The sequence below is a fragment of the Papio anubis genome, chromosome 5 (assembly GCF_008728515.1).
Source record: "Papio anubis isolate 15944 chromosome 5, Panubis1.0, whole genome shotgun sequence".
NCBI classification, from domain to species: domain Eukaryota; kingdom Metazoa; phylum Chordata; class Mammalia; order Primates; family Cercopithecidae; genus Papio; species Papio anubis.
The window spans coordinates 139,306,322-139,327,426 of NC_044980.1; the positions used below are offsets into that span (position 1 = coordinate 139,306,322).

At 41.7% G+C, this 21,105-nt stretch overlaps 1 protein-coding gene across 14 annotated transcripts in view; it reads right to left on the minus strand.

Annotated features, from left to right (window-relative positions):
- Nucleotides 1–17,453: 17,453 nt before the first annotated feature.
- PPP2R2B (protein phosphatase 2 regulatory subunit Bbeta) overlaps nt 17,454–21,105 on the minus strand; it is a 472,301-nt gene continuing 468,649 nt past the window's right edge. For 9 of the 14 annotated variants that reach the window (XM_017960021.2, XM_017960018.2, XM_017960019.3 and 6 more), the window contains 2 exons: nt 20,909–21,000; nt 17,454–18,173 (listed from right to left, as the gene is read on the minus strand). In XM_017960021.2, coding sequence (XP_017815510.1) covers nt 17,894–18,173; nt 20,909–21,000 — 372 coding nt within the window. In that variant the 3' untranslated portion in view covers nt 17,454–17,893. Of the gene's footprint in view, nt 18,174–19,768; nt 19,823–20,908; nt 21,001–21,105 lie in introns of all 14 variants that reach the window. The other 5 variants (XM_017960028.3, XM_017960027.3, XM_017960022.3 and 2 more) reach the window with 2 other exon arrangements.

Sequence of the window (21,105 nt, forward strand, 5' to 3'; positions counted from 1 at the left end):
TATGCAGCTATAAAAAGGAATGAGATCATGTCCTTTGCAGGGACATGGATAAAGCTGGAAGCCATTATTCTTGGTAAACTAATGTAGGAACAGAAAACAAACACCGTTTTTCTCGTTCATAAGTGGGAGCTGAACAATACAAACACATGGATACAGGGAGGGGAACAACATACACTGGGGCCTGTTGAGGGTGGGTGAGGAAGAGCATCAGGAAAAATAGCTAATGCATGCTGGGCTTGATAATGAGATGATGGGTTGATAGGTGCAGCAAACCACCATGGCACATGTTTACCTATGTAACAAACCTGCACATCCTGCGCATGTACCCCAGAGCTTAAAGTAAAAAAAACAAAAAACCTTCACATTAACACCTGTGGAGTACTGCCTGATGGCTTGGTTTTAAGTCTATTAATAGCTGGCCTTGTCATCTAAGTTGAAAGGGCTTACAAAAATCTAAACCACTTTGAAATAAATAAGGTGAATGAGGGTCAAAAAGAAACAAAAACAACAACAACAACAAAAAAAAAGAAAAAGCAAAGTATTAAGGTTCTTGGCTCATTTGTATTCTGAATTTAAAAGCCCCTTACTTCATGAATGTAAAACACATCAAGTTAATTATTCCATTGTTTTTCCACCATAGATTAATGACATTACATACATCAGTGACACTGTACATTTTAAAGTCTATTAATTTTATCACTTCCTGGGTCAGAGGAGAAACTTGTTCTTTAGCAGCCTCTGCTGACCTCTTTCAGGAAAACATTTATTAAGCACCTTCTTGAAGAAAGTCAGTTTGTAAAGATAAAAGAGCTGTAGAGTGCTCCTGATATGGTTTGGCTGTGTCCTCACCCAGATCTTATCTTGAACTGCAATTCCCATAATCCTTACATGTCCTGGGAGGGACCCAGTAGGAGATAATCGAATCATGGGGGCAGTTTCCCTGCATGCTGTTCTCATGATAGATAGTGAGTTAACATGAGAGCTGATGGTTTTATAGGGGCCTTCCCTCTTTGTTAGGCACTCATTCTCTCTCCTGTCACCCTCCAGAGAGGTGCCTTCCACCATGATTATAAGTTTCCTGAGACCTCTCCAGCCATGCAGAACCATGAGTCAGTTAAACCTCTCTACTTTCTAAACTACCCAGTCTCGGTTATTTCTTCATAGCAGCATGAGAAAGAAATAATACAGCTCCAAAGTTTTTCTGCAAAGTATATGGGTTTGAAATAGTATGGGGACTCACAAGTGAGGAGTTAGAAAAAGAGACCACGCACCTAAGAATGTCTAGTATTTTTGGAAAATTTTTATCTATTACAAAAATATACTAGGAGGATGTTTACAAAGCTCATTAATATTACTGGGGATCAACTCTTAGAATTCTTGACCTAAAGCAGAGATAGAGACATTTCATTTTGCATGCTGACTTTGATGGAATAATAAAGATTGCTTAGAGTCCTGTTTTTGGGGGAAAACATGTCTGAGGCCCTCTCTGGGCCCAATGAGCGAGAATGCTGTGATTGATTGATTTCTGTGATGGGTGCTGAAATGAGAGAAGTTACATTATAAGCGTTAGGGGAATTGTCATCCCTGCCTTAATTTCCCTCATTTAGTCAGATGGGATGACTTCAGTTATAAGACAGAAAATCAACTCAAAATAAGCATAAAAGGGAATTTATTATCTCAGGTAACTAAATAGGCTGGACTAATGGCTTTTAGCTCATTTTGATCTGGGACTCAAATAACATGGGACTGGGCTTCTGTCTCTTGGCACCTTTGATAACTATCATGATAATAATGGTAATAACAGCTAACACATATAGCATTTCAATGTTTCAGATGTTTTTTATAAGCACATTACATTTACTAATTCACTTAACCCTCAAAATGAGTCTATGAGGTAGGCAGTAGTATTATCACTTCCATTTACAGATAGGGAAAGTGAAGCATAGAGAGATTAAGTAACTTGTTCAGGAATGTGCAAATGATGGACTGAGCATTAGAATCCATGTAGTCTGTTTCTAGGCTTGGCGCGGTGGCTCACGCCTGTAATCCCAGCACTTTGGGAGGCCGAGATGGGCAGATCACGAGGTCAGGAGATTGAGACCATCCTGGCTAACATGGTGAAACCCTGTCTCTACTAAAAATAGAAAAAAACTAGCCAGACGTAGTGGCGGGCGCCTGTAGTCCCAGCTACTTGGGAGGCTGAGGCAGGAGAATGGCGTGAACCCGGGAGGCGGAGCTTGCAGGGAGCCCAGATCGCGCCACCGCACTCCAGCCTGGGCGACTGAGCAAGACTATGTCTCAAAAAAAAAAAAAAGAAAAAAAGAAAAGAAAAAAAGAATCCATGTAGTCTGTTTCTAGAGGCCATGTTCTAAACCAGGCTTGGGCAAACTATGTCCTGTGTGCCAAATCCTACCTGTGCTCATTCTTGTAAAAAATTATTTTAAGTAACTTTAAAATAAATGTATTTGTTTGGAACACAGTCACACTCATGTATATATTGTCAATAGGTGATTTCGTACTGCAGTGACAGAGTTGAGCTGTTATAACAGAGACTGTATGGCCTGCTATATTAGTTCTTTCTCGGACTGTAATAAAGAACTACCTGAGACTGGGTAATTTATGAAGAAAGAGGTTTAATTAACTCACAGTTCTTCAGGCTGTACAGGAAGCTTTAATTGACTCACAGTTCTGCAGGCTGTACAGGAAGCATGGCTGGAGGCCTCAGGTAACTTACAATTATGGTGTCAGGTAAAGGGAAAGTAAGCACAACTTACTGTGGTGAAGCAGGAGAGAAAGCAAGCAAAGAGGGAAGTGCTACACACGTTCAAACAGCCAGATCTTATGAGAACTCGCTATCATGAGAACAGGAAGGGGGAAATCTACCACCATGATCCAGTCGCCTCCCTCCAAGTCCCTCCCCCAACATTGGGAATTACAATTCAACATTGAATCTGGGTGGGGACATACAGCCAAACCATATCATACCATCCCCTGGCCCTTCCCAAATCTCATGTTCTTCTCATGTTTCATAATACAATCATGCCTTCCCAACAGTCCCCCAAAGTCTTAACTTATTCCAGCATTAACTCGAAAGTCCAAGTCCTAAGTCTCATCTGAGACAAGACAAGCCCCTTCTGCCTATGAGCCTGTAAAATAAAAAACAAGTTAGTTACATCCAAGATACAATGGGGTTGCAGGCATTGGGTAAATGCTCCCATTCAAAAAGGGAGAAATTGGCCAAAATGAAGGGGCTAAGGCTCCATGCAAGTCCAAAATCCTGCAGGGCAGACATTAAATCTTAAAGCTTCAAAATAATCTCCTTTGACTCCATGTCTCACATCCAGGCCACACTGATGCAAGGGATGGGCTCCCAAGGCCTTGGGAAGCTCTGCCTCTGTTGCTTCACAGGGGACAGCCCCCACTGCTGCTTTCTTGGGCTAGAGTTAAGTGCCTGCAGCTTTTGCAGGCACACGGGGCAAGCTGTTGGTGGATTTACCATTCTGGGGTCTAAAGGACCATGGCCCTCTTCTCATAGCTCCCCTAGGCAGTGTCCCAGTGGGGACTCTGTGTGGGGGCTCTGACCCCACATTTTCCTTCTTTATTTCCCTTCTCCATGAGTGCTTTGCCCCTGCAGCAGACTTCTGCCTGGACATCCAGGCATTTCCATACATCCCCCCTGAAATATAGGTGGAAGCTCCCAAACCTCAACTCTTGCCTTCTGCACACCTTCTGCACAGGTCCAACACATAGAACCCACCAAGGCTTGGGTCTTGCACCCTCTGAAGCAATGGTTAGAGCTGTACTTTGGCTCCTTTTAGCCATGGCTGGAGCTGGAGTGATGGGATGTAGTGTACCACATCCCAAGGCTGCACAGAACAGCAGGGCCCTGGGTCTGGCCCAGAGAACCATTTTTCCCTCCTAGGCCTCCAGGCCTGTGGTGGGAGGGGCTGCGGTGAAGGTCTCTGAAATGCCTTGGAAGCATTTTCCCCATTGTCTTGGATATTAACATTTGGCTCTTTGTACAAATTTATGCAGCCTTAAATTCCTTCCCAGAAAATATTCTCTTTTCTGTTGCACGGTCAGGCTGCAAAATTTCCAAACTTTTATACTCTGCTTTCCTTTTAAATATAAGTTCTAGTTTCAGGTCATTTCTTTGTTTATGCAAATGGAATAGGCTTTTAGAAGCATCCAGGCCACATCCTGAACACTTTGCTGTTTATAAATTTCTTCTGCCAGATACCCTAAATAATCTCTCTCAAGTTCAAAATTCCACAGATCTCTACAGCAGGGGCACGATGCCACCAGTCTTTTTGCTAAAGCGTAGTAAGAGTGACCCTTCCTTCAGTTACCAATAAGTTCCTCATCTCCATCTGAGACAACCTCAGCCTGGGCTTCACTGTCTGTGTCACAATCAGCATTTTGGTCACAGCTATTCAACAAGTCTCTAGGAAGTTCCAAACTCTTCCTCAACTTCCTATTGTCTTCTGAGCCCTCCAAACTCTACTAACTCCTGCCCATTACCCAGTTCCAAAGTTGGTTCCACATTTTCAGGTATCTGTATAGCAGTACCCCACTTCTCTGGTACCAATATTCTGTATTAGTCTGTTATCTCACTGCTACAAAAGAACTACCTGAAACTGGTTAATTTATGAAGAAAAGAGGTTTAATTGACCCACAGTTCTGCAGGCTGTATAGAAAGCATGGCTGGGAGGTGAAGGGGAAGCAGGCATGCCTTACATGACCAGAGAATAAGGAAGAGAGAACGAAGGGGGAGGTGTACCAACTTTCAGATAATCAGATCTCATGAGAACTCACTATTACAGGAAGAGCAAGGGGGAAATTAGCTCCCATGATCCAATCACCTCCCACCAGGTCCCTCCCCCAACATTGGAAATTACAATTCGACATGAGATTTGGGTGGGGACACACAGCAAACCATATCACCTGCAAAGCTTAAAATACTTACTATCTGCCCCTTCATAAGAAGAATTTACCAACCTTTGCTCTAAACCACTGTGCTATGTTGAATTCTACCATTCCTAGGCTCCACATGGTGGCAAGATGGCTGCAGCTGCTCCCACTCCTAATCCTTTTCTTTTCACATTCATAAAGAACATACCTAGTTCCCCGATTCCTCAAATGAAGCCCTGGAATTGAGTCTTGCTTGCCCTGATTGGCCTGATTTAGGTCATCACTACACTGCCCAGCCCTGCTGCTCCATCCCTGAAACTAGGAAGGAAGTCAGCTTCATTCATGGTTTGTGACTGGAAGTCAAGAAAGAGTGTTCCATCCTAAGATGACATCTAGAGAGTTTACTGTGGGAAAAACATCAGAATTCTGGGTAGTAAAAACAAATACTGATTGTATTAATAATGGCCTATTTAGTGCATTTGTTTATTTAATTACATGAATGTAAATATTTGATGTAAATGGAAAAATTGGATGGAAATATTTCAGTAATGTACCCAGATGGCTATGCAGGAAGGCAACATTTCTACACCCATCTCATGAGAGGCCGCTTGCTAATTAGTGGCTATTCTTTCTAAGGATTGTCAATAAAAAGATCATTGAAAGTGGAAGACTGAGAAAGAATTCTGAAAGGAGAGAAGTTAAACCTTTCCCCAACTGCTAACTTTAGCACTGCTTCCCTTTCAGTCAAAGCTGCTGCAACCTTTGTAACTTTCCTTTATTCTGTTACGTATGCATTTCTTGTTTCCTCATCTTGTCTAGCTGCAAATGTGGCACTAACTTAGTATGTTTTTCATGACTCACAGTGGTCATAAATACACTGTCCTAGGTTGTGATGCAGTGAGGCGTTTCAGGGCTCATGACATGCATTTGGGGCTGTTTTCCCCGAAAACCCTAACTCATGTTGTTAGGGTGTTTGGTCCCTGTGTTAACCTTTTAACTATCTTTTTATGAAGTATAATACACAAACAGAAAATCACAAAGAAGAAATCTAGAACTTAATGAATTATCATAAGGGGAAAATCCCTTAAAATGGTAAATTTGTAGCATGTCAGCCTCCCTGAAGTCCCTCTAAATCCCTCCACCTGGTCATCGTCCCTTCTTTCCCTTAGAGACAACCACTGTCATTAATTCTAAAGTAACCACTTTCTTACTTTTCTTTACAGTTTTACCACCTAAGGACAACCCTAAACACTATCCTCCTGTTTTGCATGTTTGTGAATTTTATGTAATTGTAGCTGGAAAGCATATATTCTTTTGTCTGATTTCTTTTTCTCAACCTCATATTTGTAAGATTCATCAGGTTGCTGTGCAAAATTATCATTCATTCCTTTTCATTGATAGCGTTCCATTTTGTGGGAAGAACATATTGTTTTGTTCTACTATTGATGGTCATTTATATTTTCTAATTTTAGGATTTGTGAATAGTGTTTCTATGAATTTGTCTCCTGGGGTACATATATGTGCATTTATTGGATACATACTTAGAAGTGGGTCATAAGGTATAACATATGGTATTATATGTATTGTCATATATTATTATTGATTGATTTGATTGATTTATATATTACTGGATTATAGAGTCTGAGTATCTAATATTACTAGGTAATACCAAAGAGTTTTCCAAAGTGTGCTGGGTTATAATCTTGCCAGCAATGTATGAGAGTTCCAGATATAACATGTCTTTGCCAACATTTGTTAGTGTCAGTCCTTCTCATTTTTTATGTTCATTGATTCTTTTGAATATTGTCTTTTGTGAATTGCCTTCAAGTCCCATACCCACTTTTCTACCAGGGTTTTTTTTTTTTTAAATATGATTTGGAGAAACTATTTTTCAAAGAGGGAGCTCTATTCTCTTATCTCCCATCTCCATGATATCTGTTGCTAATGGTCCTTGTACCTGTGATGCCTTCTTCTCTTTTGCTTTGGGTGGTCTCCTTCCCCTGTATCCTGGGGTCCTCTCCTCATTAACATATTCTGATTCTGCATTTTCCCTGTGTCATCCCCTCCGTGAAGGCCACCACACACTGGTGACTAACTCTCCATCATATTCAGTAACATCCCAGCGATGGATCTTTTTATCTTGATGCCTACTGGGGGATCTCTCTTCACCTCTCTGCTCCACTGACTTCTCAAATCCAGTATGTCCACAATTAGACTCTTTGTCTGTGTTTTCCTCCCCCTTGAACCTACCACTATTTCTTTATTCTCCATCTCTGTTCATGCATTTTTTAAATTATCTTAGCTACCAATCCAGGCATCTTAATCAACTTCTCTTTCTTAGCACTCATCAAATCATTCTCTAAGTTTTATTGATTTTACTTCTTCAGTTTTTCCCTCATCCCTGGTTCCGGCTCTTAAAATCTCTCTCCTGGACCACTTCAATAGCTTCCTAAGTAGGCTCCCTGCCTTCAATCTTGTCCACTACAAATGTATCATTTACACAGTTGCCAGAGTGATCTTCAAAAATGTGATCCCAACAACGACAATTCTCTTATAATCTTCCAGCAGCACTCCAAAGCTTGAGTGAAGTCTAAGCTCTCTAAATGGCCCTCTGCAATCTGGGCCCTGCTACCTCACCAGCACTCGAGAGGGTCTTAGCCAAGAGTCTCCTTTCAGCAAAATCAAACTGCTTGTGCTACTCAGAAAGAGATAGTGCTTCTTAACCATTGCTCATGTTTGTACTCCCCTGATTGGCCCTGGTCATCTTTGAAGGTGGAATTCACTTCCGTCTCCAGGGGACTGGATATTCTAACTCTGTGTACCCATAATAACCTACGTATATTTCTGCTACTGCATGCACCATGTTGTATTTAAGTCATCTGGTTGAGATGGCATTCCTATTAGATGGTATTCCTTAAGGACAGGGATTGTACCTTGTTTGTAGCTTACTCTTGTACCTGTGACATATGAGCAGGTATGGAATACTTGGTTGCTCAGGTGATCTGTAGGAAGGCAAAATTATATCTTTTAATCTTGTGGGTAAAGGATATTTAATGTGGTAGATAAATGCAGTGAGCCCATTTGTGTGAACACGGATGTCAGTGAGGCTTGGTGTGAGGCATTTCCCCCCGGGCCACTTGCAGACCTGTCTTTGAATGGTACACCAGGCAAAAATGCTGAATGTTCCTAGGTCGGAATTAAAACTTCTTATCAAGGATGTCGACTCATTGGTTTTAGGCACATGGAAAAATAAAGACAACAATAACAATGAAATAAAACTTATTTTAGAAATTCAAAAGACCTGGTTTCTATCCTGGCCTTGGAGTAATTCTTCATGTAACCTTGTGAAGTTGTCACCATCCTTCTGGGTTACGAAAGTGCCTGAGTAAGTTGAAATGTCTCCAAAAGCAATAATGTTTAATTACTGCTCACCACCTGGACAGTTATGTAATAATGAGCCTGTAAAAAAGGAAGTCATTACAATCTTATGTGGAGACATATAACCTTATTATCAACCAGGCCAGTGGAGCCTTAATTTGTAAATAGATCCCCAGTCCTGATGTAAAATACAATAAAAAATTTTACAATCTTTGCTTCCAGGTTGGGTCCTTATGCAGCTGGGAAGCATCCTCCATTTCTACAAGAAGGATAATGAATTCCGAGATGGTTCCCTGGGAGGAAAGAAGCCTGTTAGTGGGACATTGAGGCTGTGTGTGTGTGTGTGTGTGTGTATGAGAGAGAGAGAGAGAGAGAGGGGGGTCACACTAGGAAGAATTTATTGAATGCTAGAGAACATGGAAAAGCTATAATTACTGTTCTTGATGAAGCCTCCCCAGAGTCTCTCTTGGGACACAGTGGGATTCATTTGAGAACAATGGAGTTAGTGAATCATCCCTGTGCTGGTCAAAGTAAAGAGCTTCTTTGAGTGAATGGTCCATTCCTGAAATGGTACTTCATTTTGTACTTTGAGAAAATCAGCTTTTTGAGCTGAACTTTCTTGTTCCATGATGGACACTTTCTCAATTTCTGTGATATTTGATCTTCAATGAGTATATTAATTCTCGAGTTTCAGCTGATTCTTTCATCAAGAAACATCACAAATTAGCTCTATTAGTCTGTTCTTGCATTGCTATAAAGAAAAATCCGAGACTGGGTAATTTATAAAGGAATGAGGTTTAATTGGCTCACAGTTCCACAGGCTGCACAGGAAGCATGGTGCTGGCATCTGCTCAGCTTCCGAGGCGGCCTCAGGATACTTATAATCATGGCAGAAGGCAAAGGGGAAGCCAGCGTGTCTTACGTGGCAGGAACAGGAGCCAGAGAGACAGAGGGGAGGTTCTGTACACCTTTAAATAACCAGATCTCGTGAGAACTTGCTCACTATCACGAGAATATCACCAAGAAGATGGTGCTAAACCATGCATGAGAAATCCACCTCCATGATCAAATCACCTCCCACCTGGCCCCACCTTCAACACTGGGGATTACAATTTGACATGAAATTATGGTGGGGACGCAGATGCAAACCATGTCAATACGTAATTAACCTTTCTGCCTTTTCAAAAATAATATGAATAATAAGAACTATTGTCCTTCTTGTCAGGGAGGAAATGAGGGGTTTAATAAATGGACCCCACCATTAAATAAATGCACCATTGACCACCTTCTGCCTTTTTCCTGTTAGAGTCCAGCGTAGACTGAAAGGCCATCCCACAGTATATTTCAGATCAGTTCTGTGTTGTGGCTAGTATGTAATATGACTGACTTGACTTTCCTTTACTGAGAAATAGATTGTCTTTAATATGCAACTATAATTGTTTGCTGTTCTCTTTATATATTCAGGCTGAGTCTTCATAAGCTACCTGCATTTGGAGTTGAAAACCAATGGTCTAGATGAAATATGACTTTCAATTATGCCACAGTCAGAGAAGCTGAAATAAGAAGGCCACACTGGGGGAAGTCAGGTTTATCTCATTGGAGTGAATTGGGCATGTAGAATAAAATCCAGCATTCACTCAGCACACAGCCCCACTGACCCTTTTGTTCATCCCCCTCCAATTTATTGTTGTGTTTCCCAGCTGCCCACAGAGCTTCCCCTGCAACATTGTGGACACCCAGGCAAATGAAAATGCCAGTCTTCTCCCATCCCTGTCTTGCTGTATTAGGCATGTGCTCAGCTCTGAAAGATTTCTTTGGGGAACTGTCTTGCCTTCCCCTAAGAACATCTAGGGGAAGGTTTCTCTCACCTCTTATTTCCAAGTGGGAGGGTTGAGAATAATAGCTCTTGTCACTTCCCTTTGCCTTGTTATGGGGAATATTTAGTGCTGTAGCCTGGGTGTGGGGGCAATATCTTGGATGTGATAATGTTGCTCCCTGCATCAGTGAACATGGTATTGATTGTAAGCTGTCAACCTTTCTGCATGCTTGGCAGGGTCCCAGAAGGCTAACTACTGCAGGGAGGGTAATGCATCAGGCAGGGACATGTACGCTCTATTAACTAACACTGCAATCTAAGTTTGATCGCTTGCTCTTAACACATCTTGGCTCACTGGCTCTCAGTTTTTTCTTAATTCCCTGACTCCTCTGAGCAGTCCTGTGATGCTGCTTGTATCTCCATATATCATTCAAACTCCCAGGGGCATGCTGCTCATCTTGTAAGCTTCCTGTGGGCAAGTGCTGTGCCTGACTTCCTTACACGTTTATTTGTTCATTCAACAAAAGTTTTGAGCACCTACTATGAGCCAGACAATGTTCTGTGCTCTGGGGATACAGGAGTGGCCTAAACAATGATGCAGTCCTCATGGAACTAAGGGTGGTTGAGAAAGCGTCTCTGAGGAGGTGACATTTGAGCTGAGTTTATCACTATCTCCCCTGTGGCTGGACTATAAGTATTTGCTAAGTTATGGAAACCATAGCTCCTCATCTGAGTGCCTCATAGCCTGGCTGTTAAAGAAGCTCCTGATGTGTGAACCTCACTAAGTCCACACATTATTATTATTTTTCAGATCATGCATTACTGCCCACTCACCTTACCATGTCTCCTTATTTCTCTTGATCTGCCTTCCTGCTTTTTACTAATCAGTCACACCAGAGTGTTGTGAATTCCATATATATATATGGAATATACATATGGCATATGCTGTTTTGCCTCCACTGTCCTTTCCTAATATCTGGAATATGCTTTTCCTTTCTCTTCCCCTGGATAACTCACTCCCTTTATCTTTCAGATTTCACCTTGCAAATCACCTCCTCTGGGAAGCTTCTGGTCTGGATGAGGTGGTGCTCCTTTGTGTTCTCCTGGCACCCAGACACACCCGTCATAGTGCATATGTTTTATAGGATTAGCAGAACTGTAGCAAGAAATGTGCACTGAATGCATATTTGTGGGCCAGGCACCCTTCTAAGAGCTTTGTGTATATTAAATCATTTGATCTTCACAGCAATTTTATGAGATAGATGTCATTTTTATCCTCATTTCATCAATAAGAAAATCGAGGCACAGAGAGGTTGTCATTTTTCTAGGTTGCTCAGCTTTTAAGTGGTGGAGCTCAGATTTTAACCCAGGCAGGCAGGCTGGCAGGCTTGGTATCCTGGGCTCTTGATAGTCCACTGCCACCATTGCCTGTGAGTTTGTCTGCACCTCCCGCTGTCTGTGAGCTGTGTGAAGATGGAGCTGTCACTGCTGCTTCCACAGACCACCCTGGCATGGGCTTGGCAGGCAGTACATGAACAATCATTAACCATTTAGTAAATGAATGAATGGATGAATGAATGCATGAAATTCACCCAACTGAGCAGCCGTTTAGAGTTCCAAAATGTTGCTTTTCCTTTTACCAGTGAGGCAGCACCCCCTCCCTTCTACTCCAGCTTCCTGAGTCTTCCATGACTCCCACAAAAACGTATTACCCTGGCTGGAAGGGAGTGCATCCCTAGTCAACCCGAGCAAGAATCATGGCAATCATGGCTTGTTCCTACATTTCTGAGTTTCTGTCAAAGATGAGTTCTGAAGAAGTGTCCTCTTCACTCTCTCAAACCAAATGCAGCAGCCAAAATGATTGGAGTGACAGCTGAGAGGGCTTGAGATGGGCAAGCAGGAGCTGTTCAGTGGGAGCTGTTCACCCAGGAAAACCCAGGTTGACTTTTTGGGGAATGAGCAGCAGGGGTGGGAAGGCTGGGAGTGGACTGGGATCTGTCTTAGCAGTGGCTAAGCCCCTGCTTCTGGCCTGACAGTGATCATTGCTTTGATTGCAGCTGAGGCAGGAATCAGCAGAGATGGCAGATCACGATGGTTCTGCCACTGGCAGTTTAACCAATGGGGCATGGAATATCTAAATTGGGGGACAGTTAATCGGTCATAATAAGGTCAAAGTCAGGAATTGGAGACCTGTGAGCCACTTGACTTTACTCTCTGCTTTGATGACAGACCAAATTTGTATTCTTGGTCAGCTGTCAGGCAATGTTTAGTCACAGAGAAATGGTGTGTTTGTGAGTATCCACGCTAGGGAAAATAATCAAGCCAAGGTATCTCTGCATTACCAATCACTGTGATGGAAGAGGTATAGGATCTGCAACAGGATAGATCTAGATAAAACTTCCCGCTAGGTCATTTAACGCTTTGAGTCTGTTTCTCACTATAAAAATGGAATAATACATCTACCTATCAGGTGATTACAATGATTTAAAACAGTGCCTCTCCCAATGCCTGTCATTACAGTAACTGCTCAGGAAATATTGGTTTCCTTTTATTCTTTCCATCTACTATTTACATTTAAATATAGTGCTAAAAATAAGGTTTAATAAATATTTGTTATTGGATGAGCAAAAGGAAAAAGGGGTAGGCTAGTTCTACTATGTCGAAAATGTGTTTCTAATGGAAGGAGAGAAACGTTGGCTTTCTGTTCCCATGCCGTATGGATTTTGCTTCATATTCTGGTATATGTTGGTCTACCTATTGGAAATGCTGTATCATGCTTTGTTGAGCAAATTGAGTTAAAATTCTGCTTAGATGACACATTCTGAGAACCGTTTCTTATCACACATTGATTAACCATTTCTTCCTCTGCATGATTTCTGCCCTTCGTAGATACCTCATTGTAAATATGTTTACAATATGCAAGTATGCACTTTCTCCTATGTGAGTGTTATCTCTTGGAGGGCAGGGGCCAGTGGTTTAAACATCTCAGTAACTCCAGCCCCTTGTCTAGAGCCTGGCTGCCTGACACATCCCAGGCAATCAATGAATCTTTAATTCATTGAGCTTATGGGTCATTACTGGGACTTGTTTTCTGATCAGTAACTTCCATCTACATGCATACACACACACACACACACACACACACATAATGTATGATGGGGATAGTGGATGAGAACTTTGACTAAAACTGCCTGGCTTTGTCACTTGTGAACTGTGTAAATTTGGTTGTCATTCGTCTTTGTTTCTGTATTTATCAGAACAACAATAGTATCTGCATCTGGAGTTTTAGGGGTAAATAAGTCAATACATGTGAAATTTGTAGAACAAAGCCTGGCTTATAATAAGTGCTCAATAAATGTTAGCAACTATTGTATGTTACAGCTGTATTTTAACAGCTCTGGCTTTACAGTCAGATACCTTGAGTTGGAGTCCTGGTTCCATCTCTCTCTGGCTTTGTGCCCTTGGCTGGGTTGACAACTTTAGTCTATTGAGTCTATTTTCTTATTTGCAAAATGGAAATACTAATGCCATCATGGGGTCTGGGGGAGGAGATAATGAGATGAGGCATGGAAAGCAATAGTATATTACCCATCAGTGTTGTTGCTATTATTATTTTATGGTGCTTTAAACTTATCAAAACAGTTATAAGTAAATGGATTTCTTGTTCTCCTAATAACAATTCTCTGAGCTAGGATAGATGTCTTTCTGGCCATTTTACAGGTGATGATGCTGCCATAGGGACTGTGAGTGGGTAGCTTAAGTTCCTTGGTTACCAGGAGCAGGACCCACGTTTCCTGTCTCCCAGTCCCTTCTTTTTTCCACTGACCAGGTTGGTTGCTCCCTTGGAAATCAGTCCCTGAGAACTGACTTAGAAATACAGGGGAAGAGGTTGATGAAGGCATGTTGGATGCACAGTGGATCAGGTTGCAGTGTGAATGTTTCTCAGTGGCATGTCTAGATTTCCCCCATCCAAAGACTAACCAGGCCCGACTCCGTTTCACTTCCAAGATCAGACGAGATCGGGTGCGTTCAGGGTGGTATGTCCAACGACTGTCAGGGGATTTGTTCTGGAAGGGGGGTGGCATTATTGAAAACACAGCAGCTTCATCCACACATTCATCATGAAAGAGGGAAAATTAGTAAGGTTTCCACCATTCAGGCTGTGGACTGTAGTGTCATCCCTAAATCCTCATTATGAGGCCTATCAGGGCTTTCTTGAGCCCTGCAGGGCAGCTAGCAAAGGGACTGAAAAAGAAATGAGGTCCGGGGTGGGGAGGGGAGGGAAGATTTAGGCAGTTGCTCTGTAGGCTTGAAGGAAGGGAAATTATGGCTTTTTAAGTCCTTAGAAATTGGGCATTTGAGGGTATACCTTTTATTATAATGGACCCTAGAATGTTCAAAGGAAGCTTAGTGGAGATAGCTGACTTATTTCATTGGGCCACTGAGCTAGCAGAATTTTAGCTTCATCTTTGTTCCATCTTACAATTGTTCCATCTTATATATGCTGGTTGCCTAATAGATGTTGATTTGGTTGAATTAATTACAAGACCAATGAGAAGTTTAAAGGTGCTTTTTTTTTTTTTTTTTCAATGGAAGAATAAAGGCAGGAGCCAAACTTTAAGGAGTTAAGAAGCAACTTGATTCCCACTGCCCATCTGCCTATGTATATCCCACTACTTGATGCTGGCTAATGTCTTCCTTTTTTATTTTTTCTAACTAATCTTCCTCCTCCTGACAGAAGAGCATGAATGTCTACCAAAGTTTAGCTTTTTGCATTACTTGTTTTTAATGTCACGAACTGAATGTTGCACGAGGATGGTTTTGGTAAAAGCCAAGGATGGCGTGGCTTCCATTTTCCTTAATTCAATGGACACCCTCCAGTTGTAATCTGATGGCTCTTACCAAGCAGCAGGCCTTGCAGGGTAAAGTAGTACAGGGCCCTTAGAATCGAACCAACTGTTGCAAGGTAGCAAATCAGGCTTCAAGTAGTTTTTAGTGTCAGCTGGAAAACAGACTGACTTCTATGTGCCACTAAGAAGTATTACCAGTACTGGGGCTGAAAGATCACACATATAAAATACCTAGTTTAGTACCTGGTAAAGAACAGGTAATTTGTGAAACATTGTGGTGGTTATTGCCCCCTGAGGCCTAATCTCTAGGGTTTTCCCCTCCTGTTCCTGTCCAGGAGACTTGGGTGTTTGCTCTAATGCATCCTTTGCAGGGGATGGAAGAGAGGATGGCTGCCCTCTGCTCTTTCTTCCCTGGAAACTCATCCTACTCTGGGTCTCAGTTTGTACATCTATGTGCTAAAGGTGTTGGACTGGTGTAGGGGCTTTTATTTGGAATTCACAGATAAACTGCCAAGGGGCCTATGAACTCCTTAAAGCATGACAAAAAATTATTCCTGTGTGTGTTCTGGGCGGCCCTGGTGACTCTATCATCTTTGATGCACCTGAAGGCGTAAATATTCCATCATATCAGTTACTCGGTGTCCCAAAATTTGATACACATGCTCCTGGTGGTTCACAAAATGATTTCAGGTGGTATATGGGTGCATGTTTGTTATATTGATAATAATGTGATTCATGTTAGGGAAAAAAACCTAGCATATCACAGTTGAAATTTCATGCATATTATTTCTTTGGAAGAGGCTAAGTCTTGCTTTTAAGAAAAGATGACTTAAAAAAAAGTTACATGAATAATAGTACAAATGTGGGTTGATTCTTAAGTTTGAGATACAATGATTGGTCCCAACTCCCGACCCGGTACAGACAGAGGAGCTGAGTCTGGAGAAGTGGAGAAAAGGCCATAAAGAAAGTTGGTGGTAAAAGGCCAATAACCCAGTGGCCTTCTGCAGTATCATCATTCTCTATGACTGGCAGAAGTTTCTGACTCTCTCATGTCTCTTCCAAGAACAATGTCCCAGTCAGGCCAGAAATCTTGCCCGGAGAGTTTCCACCTTAGGCACTTTACTTGAGATGCCTAAGGAGAGGCTTTCCTTGCAGGAAAAACGAGTAATACTGAGAAAGTCTCGTCTTTTTTCCCATGCTCCCTCAATTCTGAGATGTACTTTTTCACATTTTAATGTTCCTGAAATTGGGCTGCATCTTACAAAACTGTTTTTACCTAAGGTGACAGTTATTTCCTTGCCAAAAAGCTATTAGTAAATGGATAGTAGCTTAGAATTGAGACAATATGATTCTTTCACTTTTTTTTTTCCTCCAAAGCAAATTACACTTGAAAGTCAGGACTTCTAATACATCCGTAAACTGAAAGAAAATTTCCCTTTCAATGAAAAACTCTCATCTCAAACCATTTACCCTGCACTGAATGGAAGTTAGGAGAAATGAGTCATCAATGCAGATGTAGAGATATTAACCCAGACCCAGCTTTCTGGACTCCACCCATCTACTCTCCTCTCTAAGTTTATAAATCCTTTGCATGTATTTAGTGCCTTTCCCAGGGGTATGCCACATAGAACCTTCTGGAAATGGCTTTCTAGAAGTTATAAATCTGGATCCTCAACAGGGGAACAGGATGAACCATCTTCCACAGCTTCAAGTGGACTTCATTCACTTCATGTCACAGCTGCTTGATTTCTCCACAGTTCATTTCTGTAGAAGACAGCCTTCTGGTCTGTTTTTCCAGATGGCGAGCTTGGGGTGAGTTAGAAGTGCCTGACTGGACTTTACAACTCAGCATTTTTATTGGCTATTTTTGTTCTAGGTACAATGGAGGTTGATGGATTGTTACTTTTGGTTACCAAAACCAGGAGGAGGGGAGGGAGCTGCTTAGGAGAAACACCCTAAAAGAACAGACCAGCCTTTCTCAGGGACTCAGGGGTGGTGGCACTGCTTCCAACTGCTTCATTTAGAATACCAGATAATAAGCAACCAGGACTCGGCCTTTAGAAGTCAATGGAATAAATAAGCTGGAAAAGGTTGAAGAGAAAAAAGCCAAGGAACATGTAAGTAGAGGATTATATGGAGCCATTTAAGAGCACAAAAAGCAAGAGTAACAAGGCAGCAGATGGAATTTGGCCTCGCCTGGCCCTGCCAAGCTCACTCTGGGAAGCACTGTGTCGAAAGTGCTCTCTTTCTGTCCCCTGAAGCATTCAAGTTTCCTAGCCAAATTCTCAGGCTGTTTCTATGGAGTTTACAAAAAAAGAGCATAGCAGGGTTGATGTGCCCTTTCCTCGTCATTCTGCATCCTCTTCTCAGCTTCATGCAATAAATCTCTGGCTTAAATGAAATTGTTCAAAGGAAAATGGAAAATAGAAAAAAAAAACGGTGGAGGGGCAGGGGATACTGACTAGTTCTGGTTTTTCACAAAACAAGAAGAATTTGTCTAAGAGTAAACGGTGTTTATTTTTTGTTGTTTTTTTTTTTCAATCAAATGGAATTGCTTAATTAAAAAAAACTTATTTCTTTTCTCCTTAAATACTACAGACAACCTCATTTTATCGCAGCAGACACCTAGGAACAAAACACTGGACCCACCAGAGAAAACTGGGCAATAAAAGCATCAGAAGTTCAAGTCAACTATGGAAGAATTACTGTTAGCTGGCAGCTTTCAATTCTAAACAGAAGTGTCCCAAACCTATTGGGTTTGACAAAAGTTTCTTAGAACTGGGGAGCTGGGAATGTTGGACTCCTTTTAATTCTATTCCAATCATTTCCTGCATAGGGAAATTAAAGTCAATGCATCAAATGAAGACCCAAAGAAACATTTAAAAACTTGTTTGACTAGTATTCAGTATGTGAGATTATTAAGTAATAACTTGTCCACCTAGTTAACCTTGTCCTGGAATATATATAGGTTATTTGTAGCCGCCACTGCTATAATATTTTCTGAAGGATGCCAAGCTGTATGCAAGATCTTTTTGCTAAAGTCCAGACTGTCGACACTGATCTCGTCTTTTCTCCGCTTGCCCCCCACACACACTTTTCTGGGTTTGAGGATAGCCCGGGGCTTGCTGTTTTCCCTCGAAGCCTCAAGGGTCACATCACGCTTGGTGTTTCTGTCGAACATCCTAAAGAAGTTGTTGTAGGAGCCCGTCATGATGACACTGCAAGATAGAGGGGAAAGGGAGTGACCGAGTGTTATGCAGAAAGGCAATGACGTATATTCATTGTGTCATCTTTCTAGAGCAAATGATATCATGTTATGGGCAGCTTGTGACACCATAGGTTTTACTAAAAACAAAAACCAAAAAGTGAGAACAGGCTCTGCAGTGTGATTGTTGGCTTTTTTTTTTTGAATCACTGAACGCAGTGAGCCTTTTGGCTGGGTTTGGACATGAGGGATGGTGAGAACTCTCCCTATAATTTGCTTTTGTTCGGTAGATTCCTTTTGGTTCTTTGGCTCAGTAAAGGTGTCCAGTGGTTTTAATGATCCCAGTCCTACCTACCTCCCATCAGGAATGCGAGACTAGAATGAGGTTTGTCAAAGTAGACACATTTTTGAAAACAATAAGCAGTTGTACGTGTTTAAGGCTTGGCCACTGTCAAGGGGGCTCCTGGACGTCTGACCTCTAAGGCTTTATGGCATCAGTGCGGTTGGGGGAGAGATGCTGGTGGCATCGTGCATGAACCCGGGGCGTATCGTTTCCCTTGCCGAGAACTAGCTCTGAATTCGGCCTTTTTAGAAAACTTATCTACAAAATGGATGTCATCATGGTCTTATCTGGGAAACAAGTAAGAAAATTCAAATTTTAAAAGAATCTGGGATGGAGAAATAAAAAGATTTTATATGGTTTTTATTTCCACATTTAATGGACACATGGCTTCCACATTTTTACAAGAGTTATCCCCTCTTAGGCATAGCTGCAATTGATCAGGAGAGTGGCGAACACCCAATGTCTTCCAGAGGCAAGGTACTCAATGTTTAATGGTGACATTTCAGACATGGTGACAAGCTGAGGTGGGGAGAGAGAGATTCCTTGAGCCAGGGCATCTGCAAGTACCCCAAGTGCCATCACACAGCAGTTCCCCTGGAGGGGCTGGCTCCCGCTCACTTCTGGGTGGAGCTCTGACTGGCTCCTTAAGATGGGAGAGCAGGAACTCTCATCCGTTTCTCAAATTATTTGGGATGTATAGAGAGGTGAAGGAAAAAGCTGACAAGATTGGGCCACAGCAAGGAGGATGTGTTTTTGGGCATGTTGTCAGCTGTACCAGGTAAATTAAGCAAAGGCTAGATTTTGTTACTCTGGCCCATCAAACTGATGCTGTGAACTGTGTCTGTGTCCTTGAGTGGACTGTTATTACCTTGTCAGGCAGGGCACTGAGGGCTTTGCCTCCATGATCTCGTTTCAACTTCTATTATCCCATAAAAGGGTTTTACACAGAGGTAAGTAATTTGCTCAGTGTCACATTGCTAGTAGGTAGTAAAGTCCACCCTTAAACCCACATATGGTTGACTCTGGGGCATAAGTATTCAGCCGGTTGGCCTCACTGCTTCCTGTGCTTTGACGTTCGCTTCCCTCCCCTGACCCAACTCATTTTTAAACAAGTAAGAGATATTATTTTCAAAAAAAAAAAAAAAAAAAAAAAGACTATCAACCTTATTTGAAAGAGAAATTAAATTTCCCAGTTGTGATGTTATAAAAAGTGTTGATCTTAGGATTCAAACTCTACACTTGTTACTTTTGCTTCTACTACTTACTACTTTATGAGGTTGGGCAGATTAATTTCTCTTGCTAAGCCTCAGTTTCCTGAACTGTAAAATGAGAATGATGGAAACAATCTTGTTAGACTGTGGTTGGGATTAAATAAAATGATGTGTATGAATGTGTTTGGTGTATAGTAGGTGCCTAATAAGTGTGGTTTTTGAATCAAGGCTAAGATAGAGGAAAAATCTGAGCAATAATAACAGATATGTAAATAATAATATATGAATAAATCAATACCTATAAATAAAGAATAAAATGAGAGGGCTGGCTTCTTCTCCCCGTGGGGGATTTTGTTCATATGTCACAGTTGCTTTGCTCTCTGTCCTATACCAACTGGTCAGTGTGACTTGGGTCCTTTGCCATGTGGGGACTCCTTCCAAGCCTGCTAAGGAGGGGATTCATTTTGATCAGTGGCAAAGAAAGCCAAGAAACAGGTTGAGTGTGAGAGAGATGGTTTGTATTCACTGAAAGCTTGAATGTCTGAATGTCCTGCCATAATAGAATTTCTATGCTTTCAAACACTATAATTGGTGCCACCTTCATCAAAGAACGAAATCAACCCCTGGTAGCTTGCACTTAGTTCTCATGGAAGTCAAAGAATCATTTGTATCTGTCAAACTAAAAATGAACTATTGGGAGGTATTATGAAGTATTGTTCAAATCAAAGGCCTTAAAATAGTAATAAATCACTTTGAGGGAATGTGATAAATGAGGTCGACTAGAATTCAGTTAATGAACCACCAGGACCATTGGCCAGGTCTCCACTAGCAGCTTCAAGGGATAATTTTTGATCTGGAAAGCCCACTTGGCAGTAATCTGAACTGTTCAGGCTGGAATTTGCTGGTGGATAAGTGATCTTCATTTAGGCATGTTGACCTAGTGCTGGAGGTGTCTTGTGTGAAAAAGATAGGACTTTCTCATTAACATTAAAGTGTTATCTGTGCCAGTTCAGAAACAGGATTCAAAGGCCTTACTATATCCTTCTCTTCTTTCCAGGCCTGACATTATGCATTTCAGCCAGGTTTTGGAGCCCAATTTTGACCTCCCTTTGGCTGTACTCTACTTAGGATAAATTGCCCGAGCCTCTTCAAGACAACCTTTGGAAGGTTCTTCAGCTACAGAGCCTTTCTTACCTGTCTGACCCATTCCACACACACTCAAATTTATCAAAAATGCAGTCATTTTCATAGAGGGAACACAGCTTGCTGCGGAGGTAGTCATGAACCTGGAAAGGAAACATATCGAGAAGGTCAGTTATTATTTTAAACAGTAATTATTTCTGCAAACACCTTCTCTTCTGGTGTGAGCTGTTAAATCTTTCATTTGTACA